At 49.0% G+C, this 16,982-nt stretch overlaps 1 protein-coding gene across 4 annotated transcripts in view; it reads right to left on the reverse strand.

Annotated features, from left to right (window-relative positions):
* The window catches only part of Atp9a (ATPase phospholipid transporting 9A (putative)), a 111,346-nt gene that overhangs the window by 88,053 nt on the left and 6,311 nt on the right, over nucleotides 1-16,982 (reverse strand). Inside the window, exon 1 of one of the 4 annotated variants that reach the window (XM_051143864.1) lies at nucleotides 14,820-14,987. The exons of 2 other annotated variants lie outside the window; for them this stretch is intronic. In XM_051143864.1, coding sequence (XP_050999821.1) covers nucleotides 14,820-14,839 — 20 coding nt within the window. In that variant the 5' untranslated portion in view covers nucleotides 14,840-14,987. Of the gene's footprint in view, nucleotides 1-212; nucleotides 392-14,819; nucleotides 14,988-16,982 lie in introns of those variants that run through there. One more of the 4 variants, XM_051143866.1, reaches the window with a different exon arrangement.

Here is a 16,982-nt window from a genome sequence, read left to right on the forward strand (position 1 = left end):
CAAGCCAAGAGAACACCGGGGGCTCTTCCACCAGCACAGCGAAGCCACTGTGAGAACCTGTTTCAGGAGAGCTTCTAAGCAGGGGACTTGACAAGGCTGCAGTGAAACCACCACACGCATGCACAGGCTGGGAGGAGGAAATTCCCAGACTGCCGCCCCTGCGATGTCACCAGGCAAAATGAAACCAGGCAGATACAGCTGCTATGACTCACATAATGACTGGTCCGATGCGGACCTTCCTTCTCCCCTTCCTCCTGCAGGTCCAGTTTGGGCAGGGCGCTGAGGTGCAAGAGCTAAGCCCTCGAGGTCCATGGGTGGCAGGACCCCAAAGTGGAGCCAGCCGGCGAGCTGCCTGCTCAGCGGCTCGAAATTTCCATGATGAAACACAATGCTCTTTCTTAAAAATAGCATCCTCATTCCAGTAAACTCAGCTGGGTGGAGCATGCTGGGATACAGACAGGTGCTGCAGCCAGTCACTGCTGCAGGCCACTAAGTTGTTCTAAGGCCAGAAGCCACGCAGGAAGCCCGGAGGATACAGCATCCTCCATTATCACCACACTGGCCACAAGGGGACACTGGCTAAGCCATGTGACCTGAGTGTTAGAAAGCTAGGGAAGAGGAAAAGCGATTGAGGGAGGAGACCACAGCACATGTAGAACATCCCTGATAATTCTCACTCCTCAGCAATCCTTCCCGTCTTATCCAAGGACTGGTGAGATGGCTAAGAGGGTAAAAGCATTTGCTACACAAGCCCAACGGTCTGAGTTCAAGTCCCAGAGCCCACAGTGAATTTTCCTGAGAGCAGTTCTCTGACCTCCACACTCAGGCCACTCATACAAAAAAGTAACAGAATTTAAAAAAAAAAAAAAAAAAAATCAGTAGGAAACAGAAACACTGTGTGCCACATATCTAATGGGAGATGAAAATAAAAGAGCCTCAGTTTATTGTCCCTACAAGTTTTGGCTTTTCTCTGTTTTGCTTTGACAAAAGGCTTCATGTATCAAGTAATCAGGTTGTTATTCCTTAGTAACGAGAAGTGTGTGTGTGTCTGTCTGTCTGTGTCTCTGCACAAAGAACCAGGACATTGAGGGCAGCATTCACAGTGTTAAGCCAAGCACCAGAAGCAAAACCAACCACTCCTCAGCAGGAGACTGGTTAAAAGTTTCAGAGATTATCCACAAAGCAAAACAAACAAACAAACAAACAAAACAAGACAAAAAAAGAAAGGGCTTCCCAACAGCCTTGAGAGCTTCAAGCATGAAACGGCTCTTTCATCAATGTGTGCTACAACGCAAAGGACCAGAGCTGGGGGACGGGTTAGTCAGTAAGGTGCTTGCCTCTAAAGAGTAAGGACCCAGGATGCAATGTGATGAGCTGCCCCATGGTCCTGGGGCCATGCCTTTCCCACCATGGCAGACGGCACCCTTCCTTTAAAAGAAAAACAGCCCAGTGTGGTGGTATGGATTGCACCAACTGAGACAGGCAGGCTCCTGGAGCTTCCTATCAACCAGACAAAGAGACTTCCAGGCCAGTGCGAGACTTGGACTCACTTCAGTGCCTGTGTTCATAAGATTATATAGGTGTTGGCTAAGAGAATAAATGTTTTCTTTTTCCAGTCAAATTCATCATAATAAGGACCCACCCACTGAGAAAGCCCATTGGATACAAAGTACATTTGCAGCGGAGCGCAGCATACATGTGCCCCAGCATACAGGGGACCTCGCAAAGCGTGTTCAAGGGCAGGCTGAGCTTAGGCAAGACCCTGCCTTAAAGTCACACTCCAGACCCTCAGAGCACAAAACACTAGAACAAGATCCTTGACTTTTCCTTCTCGGTGCCACTAGCAAACATATCCCTAGGAAGATGTGAACAGGGTCCATCCTCCTACAGTCCCAACAACAAAGGAAAAAGCATGGCTCCACCAGCGTTCTCTCTGAGGGACCAGTGGGTGTATCAGGCTTGCTTAGGCTGAGGGATTCTGGCAGGAGCGTCAGTGACCCCAAATCAGTCACATGGAATGGTGCGCGCCCAGCATAGATGATATATCCCCCGCCGGAGTTAATCTTCCCCAGCCTGCATATTCTCCAGCCCCTCCCCAAGAGGCCACGTGCAGCTGGGCCATAGTATACAAATGGCTGCCTACTCAGGACCTTCCCAGTTCCTTCCTTCTATGAGGTAAAAAGTCAACCAGTCATCCTGCTGGATGGTGGTAGACTCTTCTAGGTGTGGCTGACGTGATGGAGGGCAGCTGTTCTGCCGTAGGAGCATGGTCTACAGCATCCAGGGCACAGCAAATGAAGGGCCCTGCCTTAACTGAGTGTAAGACAATCGATGCAGCTGGCCATGGTGGCGCACGCCTTTAACTCTAGCACTTGAGAGGCAGAGAGGCAGGCAGATTGATGGAGTTCAAGGCCAGCCTGGTCTACAAAGCGAGCCCAGGATGGCCAAGGCTACACAGAGAAACCCTGTCTCGGAAAAAAAAACAAAACAAAAAAGACAATCAATGCCAAGTCCAACTCCAGGTAATCAACTTGCTTGTCCTGCTGTTCAGCTCAGTTGGCTTCCAATCCAAACAAACCATTGCATATTTTCAATACGTATCAGTCTGCCTTTCGGCTAAGCACTATTTACTGCGCGCTTGGTTAGTATGGGGCAGGTCAGCATAATTCTTTGTCGTGGCCCCAGTACAGGCCATGCTGAGTTCTCACAAGCCAGATCCTCAGCTGGGCCACAAGTACTCACAGCAAACAACACAACCAAACTCTGTGCTCTAACGGTGGGAAACAGCAAATCACGCCTCAACTGCTTCCAGAACAATCTTCCCTCCTATTCTTACAGGACACTGATGACGAACCGACAAACCATTCCACCAGAGTCCAACTTGGGAAGCCAGTGACTTCACTAGGCTTACACAGGGCATACATGAGGGCTACTTCCAGGAGCCAGAGTGACCCTAAAGCAGCCACACCACTGAGAAGCCACCCCAGCATGGACACTGACTTCCCCATAGCTGCATGGACGGAATGCCCTCAAGTTACCCATCTGTCATCTACACACTGTAGCACTTCTCCAGGCTATGAGGCCTTATAGAGTCAGGACAAACTGCACAGAACTAGCCAGGAGATGCAGGAGGAAGCAACCAGAATCTTGGGTGAGAGCCTAGTGATCCCACCTAGTCCTTCCCTCTACGAGGAAACATCAACAGTTAACGACCCAATCCCAAAGGACTCTAGCCATGGCCACTCTGAGGAGGACAGCTGTGATGCTTGGAGGAGGGAGTTCATAACAAAGTTAGCACACAGGAGAATGCCAGCATCTGAGGAGGCTAAGGCAGAAGGGAGTGTGAAGATATCCTGGGCTAAATGGTGAGATCTAGCCTCAAATAATGAAACAAACGGCCCGGCCTGGCAGCCTTGTAACTGTGCAGAGCAACACAATCCAGGCAGGTGAAACAGCCCGTGCAGCAGTCAGAGACCGGTCCATATGAAACAGTCCACCATGCCAGGAAAGGAGATCAGAGGAGAGGAGAAGGGAAGAAGAAGGGGGGAGGCAAAAGGAGGGGGAAGATAGGAAGAAGAGATCAGAGGAGGGAGAGGAGGGGAGGAGAGGAAGGGAGGGAACAGGAGGAGGGGAGGGGAGGGGAGGGGGAGGGAGGAGAGGAGGAGGGGAGGAGAGGAGGGGAGGCAGCTCATCACATTGCATCCTGGGTCCTTACTCTTTAGAGGCAAGCACCTTACTGACTAACCCGTCCCCCAGCTCTGGTCCTTTGCGTTGTAGCACACATTGATGAAAGAGCCGTTTCATGCTTGAAGCTCTCAAGGCTGTTGGGAAGCCCTTTTTTGTTTTGTTTTGGTTTGGTTTGGTTTTTCTTTTTGCCTGCACTTCCCGTGATCTAAGCCCTGGTCATAGGCTGTAAAACAGGTGTAGCATGCAGCCCACAGCAGGCACTAGGTACAGCGGGGACCTACAAAGTGCCAAGTGTGCTGGGGCATGACTGTGATCCCAGCATGTGGGCGACAGAGGCAGAAGGATCAAGAGTTCAAGGCTAGCACAGGCTACACAGTAAGTTCAAGGCTAGCACAGGCTACACAGTAAGTTCAAGGCTAGCACAGGCTACACAGTAAGTTCAAGGCTAGCACAGGCTACACAAATAAGTTCAAGGCTAGCACAGGCTACACATGACTCAGCCTCAAAACAACAAAAATGAAAATCCATTTATTCCCGGACACCAAAAACGACAGTTATAACATAGTCTGCATATTCAGTGAGTGCGGGCCCCATGCACACCAGTGAGTCCTCCAGCCAACCCCTCTTCCCATGAAAAACTATTTCACAGAAAATCCAAAATGGGAAGGAGAGATAGGCTGTGGTCCTGAGTTCTGCCCCTGAGCGCCCAGACTGACAACTCTGAAAGGAACCAGGACAGAGGCAGGCCACACACCAGTAACTATGCAGCAGCAGCCCTGCCCCACTCTCTCCCCTCACCCACCACCCACCCCACCCCCACGGCCCCACAGTGCCTAACACCTACTTCTGTATATCCACAGCACCAAGTTTCAAGGTCCATGGGCGCTACTCACTGTCACTCATTCCTTCTTCGAAACAATGAGCAGCTTCCTGTAATACCAGCACTGGAAAGCTGAGGCAGGAGGATTACTACAGGCTCAAGGTTAGGCTGGACTACACAGTGAAATCATGTCTCTATTTTTGAGACATGATAAACAAAACAAAACAACACAGAACGACCGGGTGTGATGACACAAGATTTAATTCTAACCCAGGAGGCAGAGGCAGGGGATCTCTGAATTCCAGGCCAGCTAGGGATACATAGTGAGACCAAGTCTCATAAAAGCCAAGCTAAGGTAGAGCTATTCCCAATTTTCTGAGAAACCGCCAGATTGATTTCCAAAGTGGTTGTGTAAGTTTGCACTCCCACCAGCAATGGAAGAGTGTTCTCCTTGCTCCACATCCTCACCCGCAGGTGATGTCGCCCGAGTTTTTCATCTAAGCCATTCTGATGGGTGTGAGGTGGAATCTCAGAGTCGCTTTGATTTGCATTTTCCTGATGACTAAGGCTGTTGAGCATTTCTTTAAGTGTTTTTCAGCCATTAGAGATTCCTCTGTTGAGAATTCTCCATTTAACTCTGTATCCCAATTTTTAATTGGGTTATTAGGTTTACTGGTGTTTAATTTCTTAAGTTCTTTGTATATTTTGGATACTAGCCCTCTGTCGGATGTAGGGTTAGTGAAGTTCTTTTCCCATTCTGTTTTTGGTTTTGTTTTTGTTTTTTCGAGACAGGGTTTCTCTGTGTAGCCTTGACATCCTGGACTCACTTTGTAGACCAGGCTGGCCTTGAACTCACAGCAATCCACCTGCCTCTGCCTCTCAAATGCTGGGATTAAAGACATGCACCACCACGCCCAGCTCTTTTCCCGTTCTGAAGGCTGCTGCTTTGTCCTACTGACAGTGTCCTTTGCCTTGCAGAAGCTTTTCAGTTTCGTGAGGTCCCATTTATTAATTATTGACCTTAGAGCCTGAGCTGTTGGTGTTCTGTTCAGGAAGTTGTCTCCTGTGCCAATGTGTTCAAGGCTCTTCCTCACTTTCTCTTCTATTAAGATTTAGTGTATCTGGTTTTATGTGAGGTCTGGGAGTCGTGTGGAAGAGCGGGGGTGGGGAGGATGAGGGAGCTGGAGGGGTTAAAGACAGCACAAGACCTACAGAGTATACTAGCCTGGGCCCATGGGGGCTCACAGGGACTGAACCACCAAGCAAAGAACATGCATGGGCCAAGCTGTGGTGGCGCACACCTGTAATCTCAGCTCTCGGGAGGCAGAGGCAGGCGGATCTCTGTGAGTTCAAGACCAGCCTGGACTACAGAGTGAGTCCAGGATAGCCAAGGCTACACAGAGAAACCCTGTTTCGGAAAAAAGAAAGAAAGAAAGGTAGGTAGGTAGGTAGGTGAATTGGCTAGACACAGGCCTTCTAAACATATGTAGCAGATATGCAACTTGGTCATCATGTGGGTCCCCTAACAATTGGAGCAGCGGCTGTCTCTGACTCTGCTGCCTGCCTTTGGATCCCTTCCCCCTGGGTGCACCTGCCTTGTCTGGCCTCAGTGGGAGAGGATGTATTTAGTACTGCTGCACCTTGATATTCCAAAGTGGATTAGTACCCATGCAGGGCCTCCCTTCTCTGAGGAGAAGTAGAGGGAGAATGGGGGGGGGGGGGTGGTGAAGATGGGACTGGGAGGAGAGGAGGGAGGGAGGGAGTGGTGGGGGCTGAGATCAAGATGTAAAGTGAATGAATGAATTAAACAGACAGACAGGGAAAAAAACAAAAAACAAAAAAAAAAACAAGCTGGGGCTGGAGAAATGGCTCAGTGATTCAAAGTGCTTACAGCTGTTGTAAGGGACCAGAGTTCAATGACTAGCTCCCTCTTCAGACAGCTCACAGCCCTCTGTAGCTCCAGCTCCCAGGGATCTGACACTCTCTCCTGGACACCAGGCATGCAATACACATGCATAGATGAAGGCAAAACACTCATTCACATACTAGAAATTTCTCTTTCTTTTTTTAAGTAAAATGAAAATCTCAAACAGAGCACTTGAGTGGTCTTGACTTCAGCCCGTTTTCAGGGAGGACGTCACTTGCTCCAGGTAATGGGCATAAGCAGCACAGTCCAAATGTGAGCCACACAGTCCTGTTTGATTACGCAGTCTCTGTAGCCTGTCAGGCCTTGGGGAACCGCCACTATGAACTTTCATCTCCCTTTCCCTGTTCCCATGGAGACCAGCAGCAAGCCACTGCCCCAGCATGGCTGCAACGTGGGCGGGGCTCTGGCACAGAGAAGCCTCCGCAAGGCCATTAGGAAAGTCTGCCAAAGCCCTGTGCAGTCAGGTGGTGGTGCATGCCATAACCCCGGCACTTAAGGAGGATGAGGCAACACTATCAGGAGTTCTGGGTCAACTTTGGCTGCACGTTGCATTCCAAAACAAAATAAAGGACATAGAAATATTACACCTGTCCCAGAAGGGAGGATGACCCAGGAGTCAAGCCAGGAAGGCCTTGAGCATGAGGCCAGTTTAGCGGTCAGGCACTTTCAGCAGGGAGAAAACCCCTGGGCTCCAACTATGTTATAAACCCCCATTTTCAGGAAAGCCAGGCATGGCTGCACCAGGCCCTCTCACCCACAGTAGCTGGAGGTGACAAACTATTACCCATGCCTGTCATCCCAGCTGATATGACTTTGGGACCAGCCTGGGCTACATAGTGAGACCCTATTTCAGAAAGACTGGACTAAGCTTACTTAAGTTTTACTCATTTGAGCCAGGCATGGTGGCGCACACCTTTAATCCCAGCACTCGGGAGGCAGAGGCAGGAGGATCGCTGTGAGTTCGAGGCCAGCCTGATCTACAAAGCGAGTCCAGTATAGCCAAGGCTACACAGAGAAACCCTGTCTCAAAAAAAAAAAAAAAAAAAAGTTTTACTCATTTGACAAACACTGAATGGCCACAGACTCCTAAGTAACTGCTCAACAGGCCATAAATTAAGCTCACCCTGTAGGACTAGAGAGCGTTTACAACAAACATGGGGAAATTCAGGCTTTTACAGAACCTTCCAGAAACCCACATAATACAATGCGGTCAGACCTCTTGAGCATCTACTGACTTGGGAATGTGGTCAATAGAAACTACTCCAAAAACAGTGTTCTCCAAGATAGCTAAGCAAGTGCAGGCTTTTGCCACCAAGCTTGTCCAGTAGAAACAAAACCAGCTTTATAAAGATGCCCACTGACTTCCACATGTGCACTGTGGTGTGCTGCCCCTCTGCCTCCCAAGCACCAGGACTGAAGGCTTGTGCCACTGCATCTAGCATAATACGTATACATTTAAAAAATACATAAAGTTTATCAAGATATCTTCGATACAAAAATTGTAATTTACAATAGTAAAAACAAGCTGGAAGAAACTTACTGACTAGCTAGCTATTTCCTCAGAGGGAAACAAACCTAAGTGAAGCACGCACACCCTCAGCTCACAAAAGCCTAGAAACCCAGCTCTCAGGAGCTAACGCCCTCTCCAGTCCTCCACCACCACACACAGATTTTTTTTTTATCATTCCTTAATAATTTTACACATCCACACAATATATTTCTGTCATATTTACCTCACAGTCTCACAGTCTTCCCCTCCAGCTCCTCTCAGGTCCCCCTCAACTCCTGCCCCCTGAAACCATGAGCTCAAATAAAGCCTTCCTGTGAATTATTTTCTCAGACATCTGATCACAGCAATGGAAAACTGACCAAGACCCTTGCCAACATCAGACTTTATGATTCCAGCCGTTCTTTTGTTTGTTGGTTTCTTATTTGCATTTCCCTGATGAACAATGCTGTCAAGTACCTTTTCGTGCACACACAGATTTTTAAAGGTTGAGCATGGTATAACTCTGGGGGCGGGGGCGGGGGGCATCTTCGTAGCATATTGCAAAGGCCCTGGATTCTGACCCTAGCACCATGAGGAGGTAAAGGTGATGTCATCTATGCACTGTATCATTAACTCCTCTATAACAGGAAGAATCACTTTAATACTCAGTGGGAAGGGCTGCTGCTTATAAAATCCCACTGGAGAGCTGGGTGAGAGCACAAAGTGAGGCCGGCCTCAGTGCAAACATTCCCCGGGGACCCCAGATGTGGGTGTTCTCACTGCAGTTCTGGGCTGTACAAGGTCTTCCTGGTCCCACAGCCCGCCCCTCTGTGGTTTTATCATGCAGGGGTCTCTCTGACCTGGTCCCATGGACACTCATTCTAGCACCCAGGGCATTCAGATGGGACACTAATGACTATGTCCCCAAGGCTCAGCCATAGGTTATCAACTGCTGGGAAATCCCAGTTATGCTACGAAGGCCAGCTGGGGTGGGAATGAAGGAGCTTCAGCCATCAGGCAGGTGTGGGCTCAGTCTGTGATCCATGGCCTAGGGTCTGAGAAGAGGCTGATGACCTCAAACAAGGGTGAGGGTGGAGGGCAGGAAAATGAAAGGAGGAGAAAGCAAACAGAAAGGACCGGAAGCCTCAGGGCAAATGCTGAGTGACCAGGCTGGTTTTCTTTTCCTTTTTTTTTTTTTTTTTTTTTTTTTTTTTGGTTTTTTTCAAGACAGGGTTTCTCTGGGTAGCCTTGGCTGTCCTGGACTCACTTTGTAAACCAGGCTGGCCTAGAAACTCACAGTGATCCATCTGCCTCTGCCTCCCAAGTGCTGGGATTAAAGGAGTCTGCCACCACGCCCAGCCCAGGCTGGTTTTCTTTTTGTTTGTATCTTTTTGTTTTTTGATCTGCATTGGTGGCTCGCCTGCATATATGTCTGTGTGAGAGTGTCAGATTCTGGAACTACAGACAGTTGTGTCAGCTGCCATGGGTGAGAGCTGGGATTTGAACACAGGCTTCTGGAAGAACAGTCAGAGCTCTTAACCACTGAGCCATCTCTCCAGCTCCCGGGCTGGTTCTTCACGCTCTACAAGCTTGTTTTCCTGGGGCGCCCTGCAGCAGGACCACACATGACTCCCCAGACGAGCCTTACCCACACAGGGCAAGGCGCTGGCCCTAAGACTCCAAGTTCACCTGAGCCTTCCTTGGCCATGCTATGTGTCACCGTGCACACAAGCTGCCGCTGCCAGGTGTCTGCCTCTGGTGTCCCCAGCACTGAAGCCGGCAGCCATGGAGTTGGTGCACAGTAAATATTTACGGAGTGCATGAATGCTTGAGTCACTGGGTATTTTTAGTCTGTGTGCTATGCTATAAATTTCGATTGGCTTTTGGGTGAGTGTTTGTAGGGCTGTCCTTGTGTGAGAACCATGGAGTGTCCCTGGGCTGGGCTAGCTTACCCAGACATGAGAGGCCTCTCTCTCCAGCTCTTCCCCACTTTTTGTCTGTTGTCACTGTGATTTGGACCACAGAGTTCAGAACCAAAGCTGGAAACAGTCTGAAAAAATGCAACGTTCTTCTTCCACAAACTAGAAACATGGGCCTTTTTTGCTCTTTTTTTCCTTTTCAGTCCCAGGACTACAACTAGGCCTGGTCCTACCTAACGACATGCTCTACCACTGGGGCATACCCAACAGCCTCTACAATGCCTTTTAAATTTTTACCTGTGCCAGGCCTGATGTGTGCATCTGTAATCCAGCCATTCAAGACAGAGGCAATTTTGAGGCCAGCCAGGGCTACAAAGCAAGACTGGCTTAGGTGTGGGGGTGTGAGGGTATGGGGGGGGGGGGGGGGTGGTAAGAAGGCATTTGCGGCAGGATGTGGTAGCTCATGTCCAGAATCCCAGTCCTCAGGAGGAAGAGGTAGGAGGATTACCATATTTTCAAGGCCAGCCTAGAATATGGTGTAAGATCCTGTCCCATAAACAAAGCCAAAATGCTGGCTCATCATCAGCCACCACGAGCCCTCCACTGCCACTCCACTGCCACGTGTCTGTCTCTACTTCAGCTTTCCGTGTTTGCTGCTATCGCGTCTCGGCTCAGGGCTTTTGTTTGTGATACTGAGGGCTGAATCCAGTATCTCCCACGCGCTAGGCAGGTGCTGTTTCTGTGCTTTCTCTGTGTGTATGAAGAGGCGTGTGTGCAGTGTGTGCTTATGAATGTGTTTATTCGTTGTGCATGCATCTTTATTGTTTTGCTTTTGAGACAGGGACTTACTATACACACTTGGCTGTCCTTGACCTCACTGTGTAGGCCAGGAATTCATGCCCTCGAATTCACGGAGAACACCTGCCTCTGCCTCCCCGGTGCTAGGATTAAAGAAGTGCACCGCTACAACTGGTAATGCACAACGGGGTTTTTTTTGTTTTGTTTTGTTTTTAATTTAAAAGCTGACTGTATAAAAGCAAGTGTGACCAGGCGATGATGTCACATGCCTTTAATCCCAGCCCTCGGGAGACAGAGGTAGATGTATCTCTGAATTCGAGGCCAGCCTGGACTACAGATTAAGTTCCAGGACAGCCAGAGCTGCACAGAGAATCCCTGTCTCAAAAACAAAACAAAACAATGACAGAAAGCTAAAGTGTGCTCTAAGTCAATGATTTCATTTTAAAGGGTGAGAATCGGGGCTAGAGAGATGGCCCAGATGTCAAGAGCACTTGCCGTTCTTGCCAAGGACCAGGGTTCAGATCCTAGCACCTACATAGTGGCTCCCAAACGTCTGTAACTCCATCTCCAGAGGATCTGCCTCCCTCCTCTGGCCTCTGTGGGCACTACACACATGTGGTGCACAGACATACATGCACTCAGAACATGGAATAGCTTTACCAACTAAAAAATACATAAAAAATAAAGCTGAGAATAAAAATTTAAATATTTTCTACTTTATCTTTCATTAACATCAGCATTACTCATGGGGGTGCAGATCAATACTAACCCTGAACACAGACACCATTTCTGAGGATATGGAGTTTACGAGTGTTACCAGCTCAGCCTCCTGGGTAGCACAGCGAGTCACCAGCTTGGGCTGAGGGTGTAGCTCAGTGGGCAAAACACTTGTCCAGCACGCACAAGGCGCTAGGATCCATGTCCAGAGTGGAGCCGTGCACCTAAGGAGCCCAGCACTCAGGAGGAAGAAGCACTACGATTGGAAGCTCATTACGTTTTTACTCATTTATGTGAGTGGGGGAGGAGAGGGAGGCCATTTCACACATGCGATCAGAGGACAACCTGAGGAAGCCGGTTCTCTCCTACCACCATAAGGGACCTGGGGAATCAAACTCAAACCATGAGGCTTGGCAGCAAGCACCTTCACCTGCTGAGCCATCTCACCAGTCCCTGCACTGTGCTTATAGGAAGTTCTTAAAGCTGGACTGAACACAGGAGCATCAGTTTAAAATTAAGTTTTATTAGTGACAGTGAGGAAGAACTCCTGCCAACACTGCAACCAGTAGTTACTGTATGATGTTTATATTGTTGTTACAAAGGATCATAAATTTAGACATTAGACGATAAAAATCTATTTTTGCCCAATTATGCTGGCGTGAATCTAAGATCAAGGAGGCCGCAAGCTGGCTTCATCTGGGACCCCTCTCTCTGTGGTTTGCAGGTGGCTGGGTCCTTCTACTGCACTTCCTCATGTATTGCCTGTGTCCCCACTGCATCTAGCCCCCCACTTCCCAACTATCTTGCTCTATCTGTATTACCTTTGGTTTGGTTTGGTTTTTTGGTTTTTCAAGACAGGGTTTCTTTGTGTAGCTTGGCTGTCCTGGAGTCACTTTGTAGACCAGGCTGGCCTTGAACTTGCAGAGATCCGCCTGCCTCTGCCTCCCAAGTGCTGGGATTAAAGGCATACACCACCACTACCCGGCCTTTATTATTTGTATGGGAGCGTGTGTACGGCCATCTGCTTGCCACAGTGCACAGACGGAGGTCAGGTGACAGCTCTGGACGCCATTCTCTCCTTCCCCATGTCTGGGATTTAATTTAGGTCCTTAGACTCACCTTTACCCACTGAGCCATCTCAACAGCCTGAGTTCTGCTTCATTTTTGTCTTATGTGTAGAAGCTTTATCTCTCCACCACCCCAAGTGCTGGGATTAAAGGTGTGCACCACCACGCCTGGCTCATATTTTGTCTTAATGGCCTTCCAAACACAGTCACATTCAACATTAGGGTTTCCATATAGGAATCTGGGGGTACGGAGTACAATACAGTCCATAGCACCTCTCAAGCACATCCTTCTAATAGTTCAACTCACCTCTGCGTCAGACCCGCAGGCACAGGCCCGTCATCCAGCTACTCTGGAGGCTGAAGCAGAAGGATCGCAATTTGAAAACCAGCCTCATCTACAAAGCGAGCTTAAGGCACGCTTAGACAACGTGGAGAGACCCTGCATTAAAATAAAAAGTAAGAAGAGACCCGGGGTGCGGCTCAGAGGACAGAACTGGCCTCAACAACAAAGCAGAATAAGAAGCACCTTCCAAGTCTAAATTAAAAAGTTGGGCCATGGAGGCTGGAGAGATGGCTCAGAGATTAAGAACACTGGCTGTTCTTCTAAAGGTCCTGAGTTCAATTCCCAACAACCACATGATGGCTTACAACCATCCATAATGAGATCTGGTGCCCTCTTCTGGCCTGCAGGAGTTATATGCAGGTAGAGCACTGTATATATAATAAATTAAAAAAAAAAGCTGGGTCAGGCATGGTGGCGCACGCCTTTAATTCCAGCACTCGGGAGGCAGAGGCAGGCGGATCGCTGTGAGTTCGAGGCCAGCTTGGTCTACAAAGGGAGTCCAGGACAGCCAAGGCTGCACAGAGAAACTCTGTCTCGAAAAACAAAACAAAACAAAACAAAAAGAAATTGTAAGATAAATAAAAGGTTCTCCAGTCTGGGATGTAGTTCAGAGGTAGACACCCTGCCATACATGAACCCCTAGGCTCAGTCCCTAGAACCAAATACAGCAGCTGTGGTAGCACACACCTGGAGGAAACCCAACACTCAGAAACCATATGGAGGCAGGAGGGTCAGGAGTTCAAGACCATCCCAGGCTATATACCAAACTGGAGGCCTAAGATACCTGAGACTCTGTCACCTGTCTCACACACACACACACACACACACACACACACACACACACACACACAAATATCTCTGTGTATAGTCAGATTATCTCATTTCCTTTTAGGACTTTGTGGCTTGAACATGACATGTTTGGTCAGAGCCAGTTAACACAGGCCACTGTCCCTTGCACACCAGCCACAGCGCCCAGCAGTTGGACAGCTGCCTCGCTTTTTTTTTTTTTTTTTCAAACGGCCCTTGTTTTCATTTATGTTGTAAGAAGAGACTTCCTGCCACCGCTACAAAGAGAAAACAAACATGGCCAGGAGCAGAGGAACCAGACAAGTAACTCACTGTTCCCCGTGGCCTGCCTTTGCACATGTGTACTGAGCTTGTCAACACCCACAAACCACAGGACAGACACTTGTTAAGAAAACTAGCTTCCAGCCTTAATATGAGGGGAGGTGCCTAATCTCATTGCAACTTATGTGCCGCGCTTGGTTGATAGCCCTGAGGGGCCTGTCCTTTTCTGAAGAGAAACAGAGGAGCAGTAGAGGAGGGAGGGGGCTAAGATCCAGATGTAATGCAGGAAAGAATAAGTTAATTTTTTTAAATAAAGCTGGCAGAGTCAGGTGGGGTGGCACATGCCTGAAATCCCAGCACTCAGGGAGGGAGAGGCAGGCAGATCTCTGAGTTCAAGGCCAGACTGGTCTACAGTGAGAGAGTTCTAGAACAACCAGAGCTACACAGAGAAACCAAATAACCAAATATGTCAAAAAAAAAAAAAAAAAAAAACCAACAAACAAAAACAACAACAATTAACAATTGAACCCAGGGGCAGGCATTTAGCTCTCTAGCATAGCACTTGCCTGGCAAGCACATGGCCCCAAACACCAGGTATGGTGGCAACCTGCAATGCTAGTTCTCTGGAGGTGGAGTCGGAGAAAGGCTGTTAACTGTGAGTTCAAGGCCAGCCTGGACCATATAGTGAGTGTACCACCCCTTTTCCCCCCAGTACTGAGAATGGAACCCGGAGACTAGGACATCCTAAGGAGACCCCGTTTCAAAACAGACAGTAAATAAACACCAAAGTCCATTTCACCTGAGGCAGAAGGAACTTCCTGTCTGTGACTAAACTTGAGTGGCTACAAAGAGAACAGGGCGTTCTGAGAATAGCCAAAGGTCCAAACACAGGCCACTCAGCATCTGACACCTCTGAGCTACTGTGGCTCCTCTCCTTGGGGACTGGCATCAAGGGATGCCCCTCCCCTGCCCCCAGGGCCCTACCTGGCCTGGCATCCACACATCCTCTGGTCTTTACAAGGACAGGCCCATCCGGTTTCCTTGCGTGGTAGAGAAAGAGACTCTGTGGCTGGCAGCGGATGGCACAAGAGGAGCTGGCAGAGGGCATGGAGATTACTTCCTGATGGCCCACTGCCAAGTCTTCCTCCCACTGTTTGTACTCAAGTCTGCACAGAGCCCTCCTAGAGACACTGTGACCCAACCGAAGGGAAGAAGGCGACAGGCAGGAAGGGAGAGTGGCTCTAGACGTCACCCAGCAGCAGAGTGAAGGCCACCCCCCCTTCACGCCAAACAAAGGAGCTTACTGAACGCACTCTGTGTGTGATAGCTCACAGCTGTAATCACGAAGTAGTATCGCACTTTGAGGCCAGCCTGAGCTACAAGAGACCCTGCCTCAAAACCAGCCAAAGCTGGGCTGGAGAGACATGGCAGCAGTTAAAGAGTGCTAGCACTACCGCAGAGGCTCACAACGCTTATCTCCTTCTCTGAGAGGTATCTGAAAGTACCTGTGCTCACATGCACATAACCTGCCCCCCCACACACATATATACACTCACACACATATAAAGAAAACAAATCTTTACAAGGACAAGCCCACTGGTTGGTTGGTTCTTATTCTTCTCTCTCTCTCTCTCTCTCTGTGTGTGTGTGTGTGTGTGTGTGTGTGTGTGTGTGTGTTTTTCCATACAGGATTTCTTGGTGCAGCCTTGGCTGTCCTTTTTGCTCTGTAGACGAGGCTGGCCTAGAACTCACAGAGATCCACCTGCCTCTGCCTCTCAGAGTACTGGGATCACAGGTGTGCTTGGTTTTTCAAGACAGGGTTTCTCATGTCTGGCGTGGTGGCTCACTCCTTTAATTCCAGCACTTGGGAGGGGGCAGAGGCAGGCAGATCTCTGTGAGTTTGAGGCCAGCTTGGTCTACAAAGAGAGTCCAGGACAGCCAAGGCTACACAGAGAAACCCTGTCTCAAAAACCAAGGGAAAAAAAAAAAATAGACAGGGTTTCTTTATATAGTCTTGGCTGTTGTGGAATTGACTCTGTAGACCAGGGTAGTCTCAAACTCAGAGATCCACCTGCATCTGCCTTTGCCTCCCAAGCCCTGGGGTTAAAGGCATACCACCTAGCTCTTTTATTTGGTTTTCAGGTTTTTGTTTGTGTGTGTGTTTGTTTTAATACAGAAGTTTTTAAAATGTGTATCTTTAAAAAGTGTCATGCTCAGCTGGTTGGTGGTGGCGCATGCATTTAATCCCAGCACTTGGGAGGCAAAGGTAGTTGGATCTTTATGAGTCTGAGGCCAGCCTGGTCTTCAAAGTGAGTTCCAGAACAGCCAGGGCTACACAGAGAAACTCTGTACGTTGGAAGTGGGCAAACAATCAAAGAAACAACACCAGGAAGTGTCCTGCTCAACACTGAGGGTACAGCTCAGCTGCTGGAGTGCTTGGCTCTATGTACTCATCCCTGGGTTTGATCCCATCACAGTTTAAAGAGGACGTAGTGGTGCATGCCCCAAGTCCTAGCATCGCGAGGTCAAAATGGAGGATTGGGAGTTCAAGATCATCGTTGACTGCGTAACAAGTTCAAAACCAATCTGGGGTACATGAGGCCCTGTCTCAAAAAACAACAGTAACAACAAACAGAGAAACCTCTGCTCTGAGGGGTGGAACTACACGGGCTGGGCCTGAGTCCTCCCCCTAGTCAAGCTTGTCTGAGCATCACCTCAACCTTGACTATAAACGCTCAGGCCTTCAATCCCTGTGCTGGTGAGTGAGGCCCACCTCCACCCCACCCCATCCCACCCCACCTCACCCTTGAGACACCCATCCCCAGCAGAGTTGCCATCCAGACCCCACTAGCACCATGGGAATGGGCGCAGGGACTGCCCAAGGTCTCTCTCGGCTTCCCTTTTTGGCTGAAACCAACTTCCAATGTGTGAGTAGCTCAGAGGCCATGAGCCTATTTCTTCACAGCGCTAAAGGTCTGAAGCCCAAAAGGGTCTAATGGGGACGAAAGTCTGCGTCTAGGCTGCATTCTGAAGGCTCATTTCCCCGCTTCTGAAGGCCTTCCATACCATGTAACTCCTGACACCTACACAGCAGCTGCTGCTGCTTCTTCTTTTTTTTGTTTTTAACAAAATTTTTCTTTAAATGAC

Source organism: Acomys russatus, chromosome 4 (genome assembly GCF_903995435.1).
Source record: "Acomys russatus chromosome 4, mAcoRus1.1, whole genome shotgun sequence".
Lineage (NCBI taxonomy): Eukaryota > Metazoa > Chordata > Mammalia > Rodentia > Muridae > Acomys > Acomys russatus.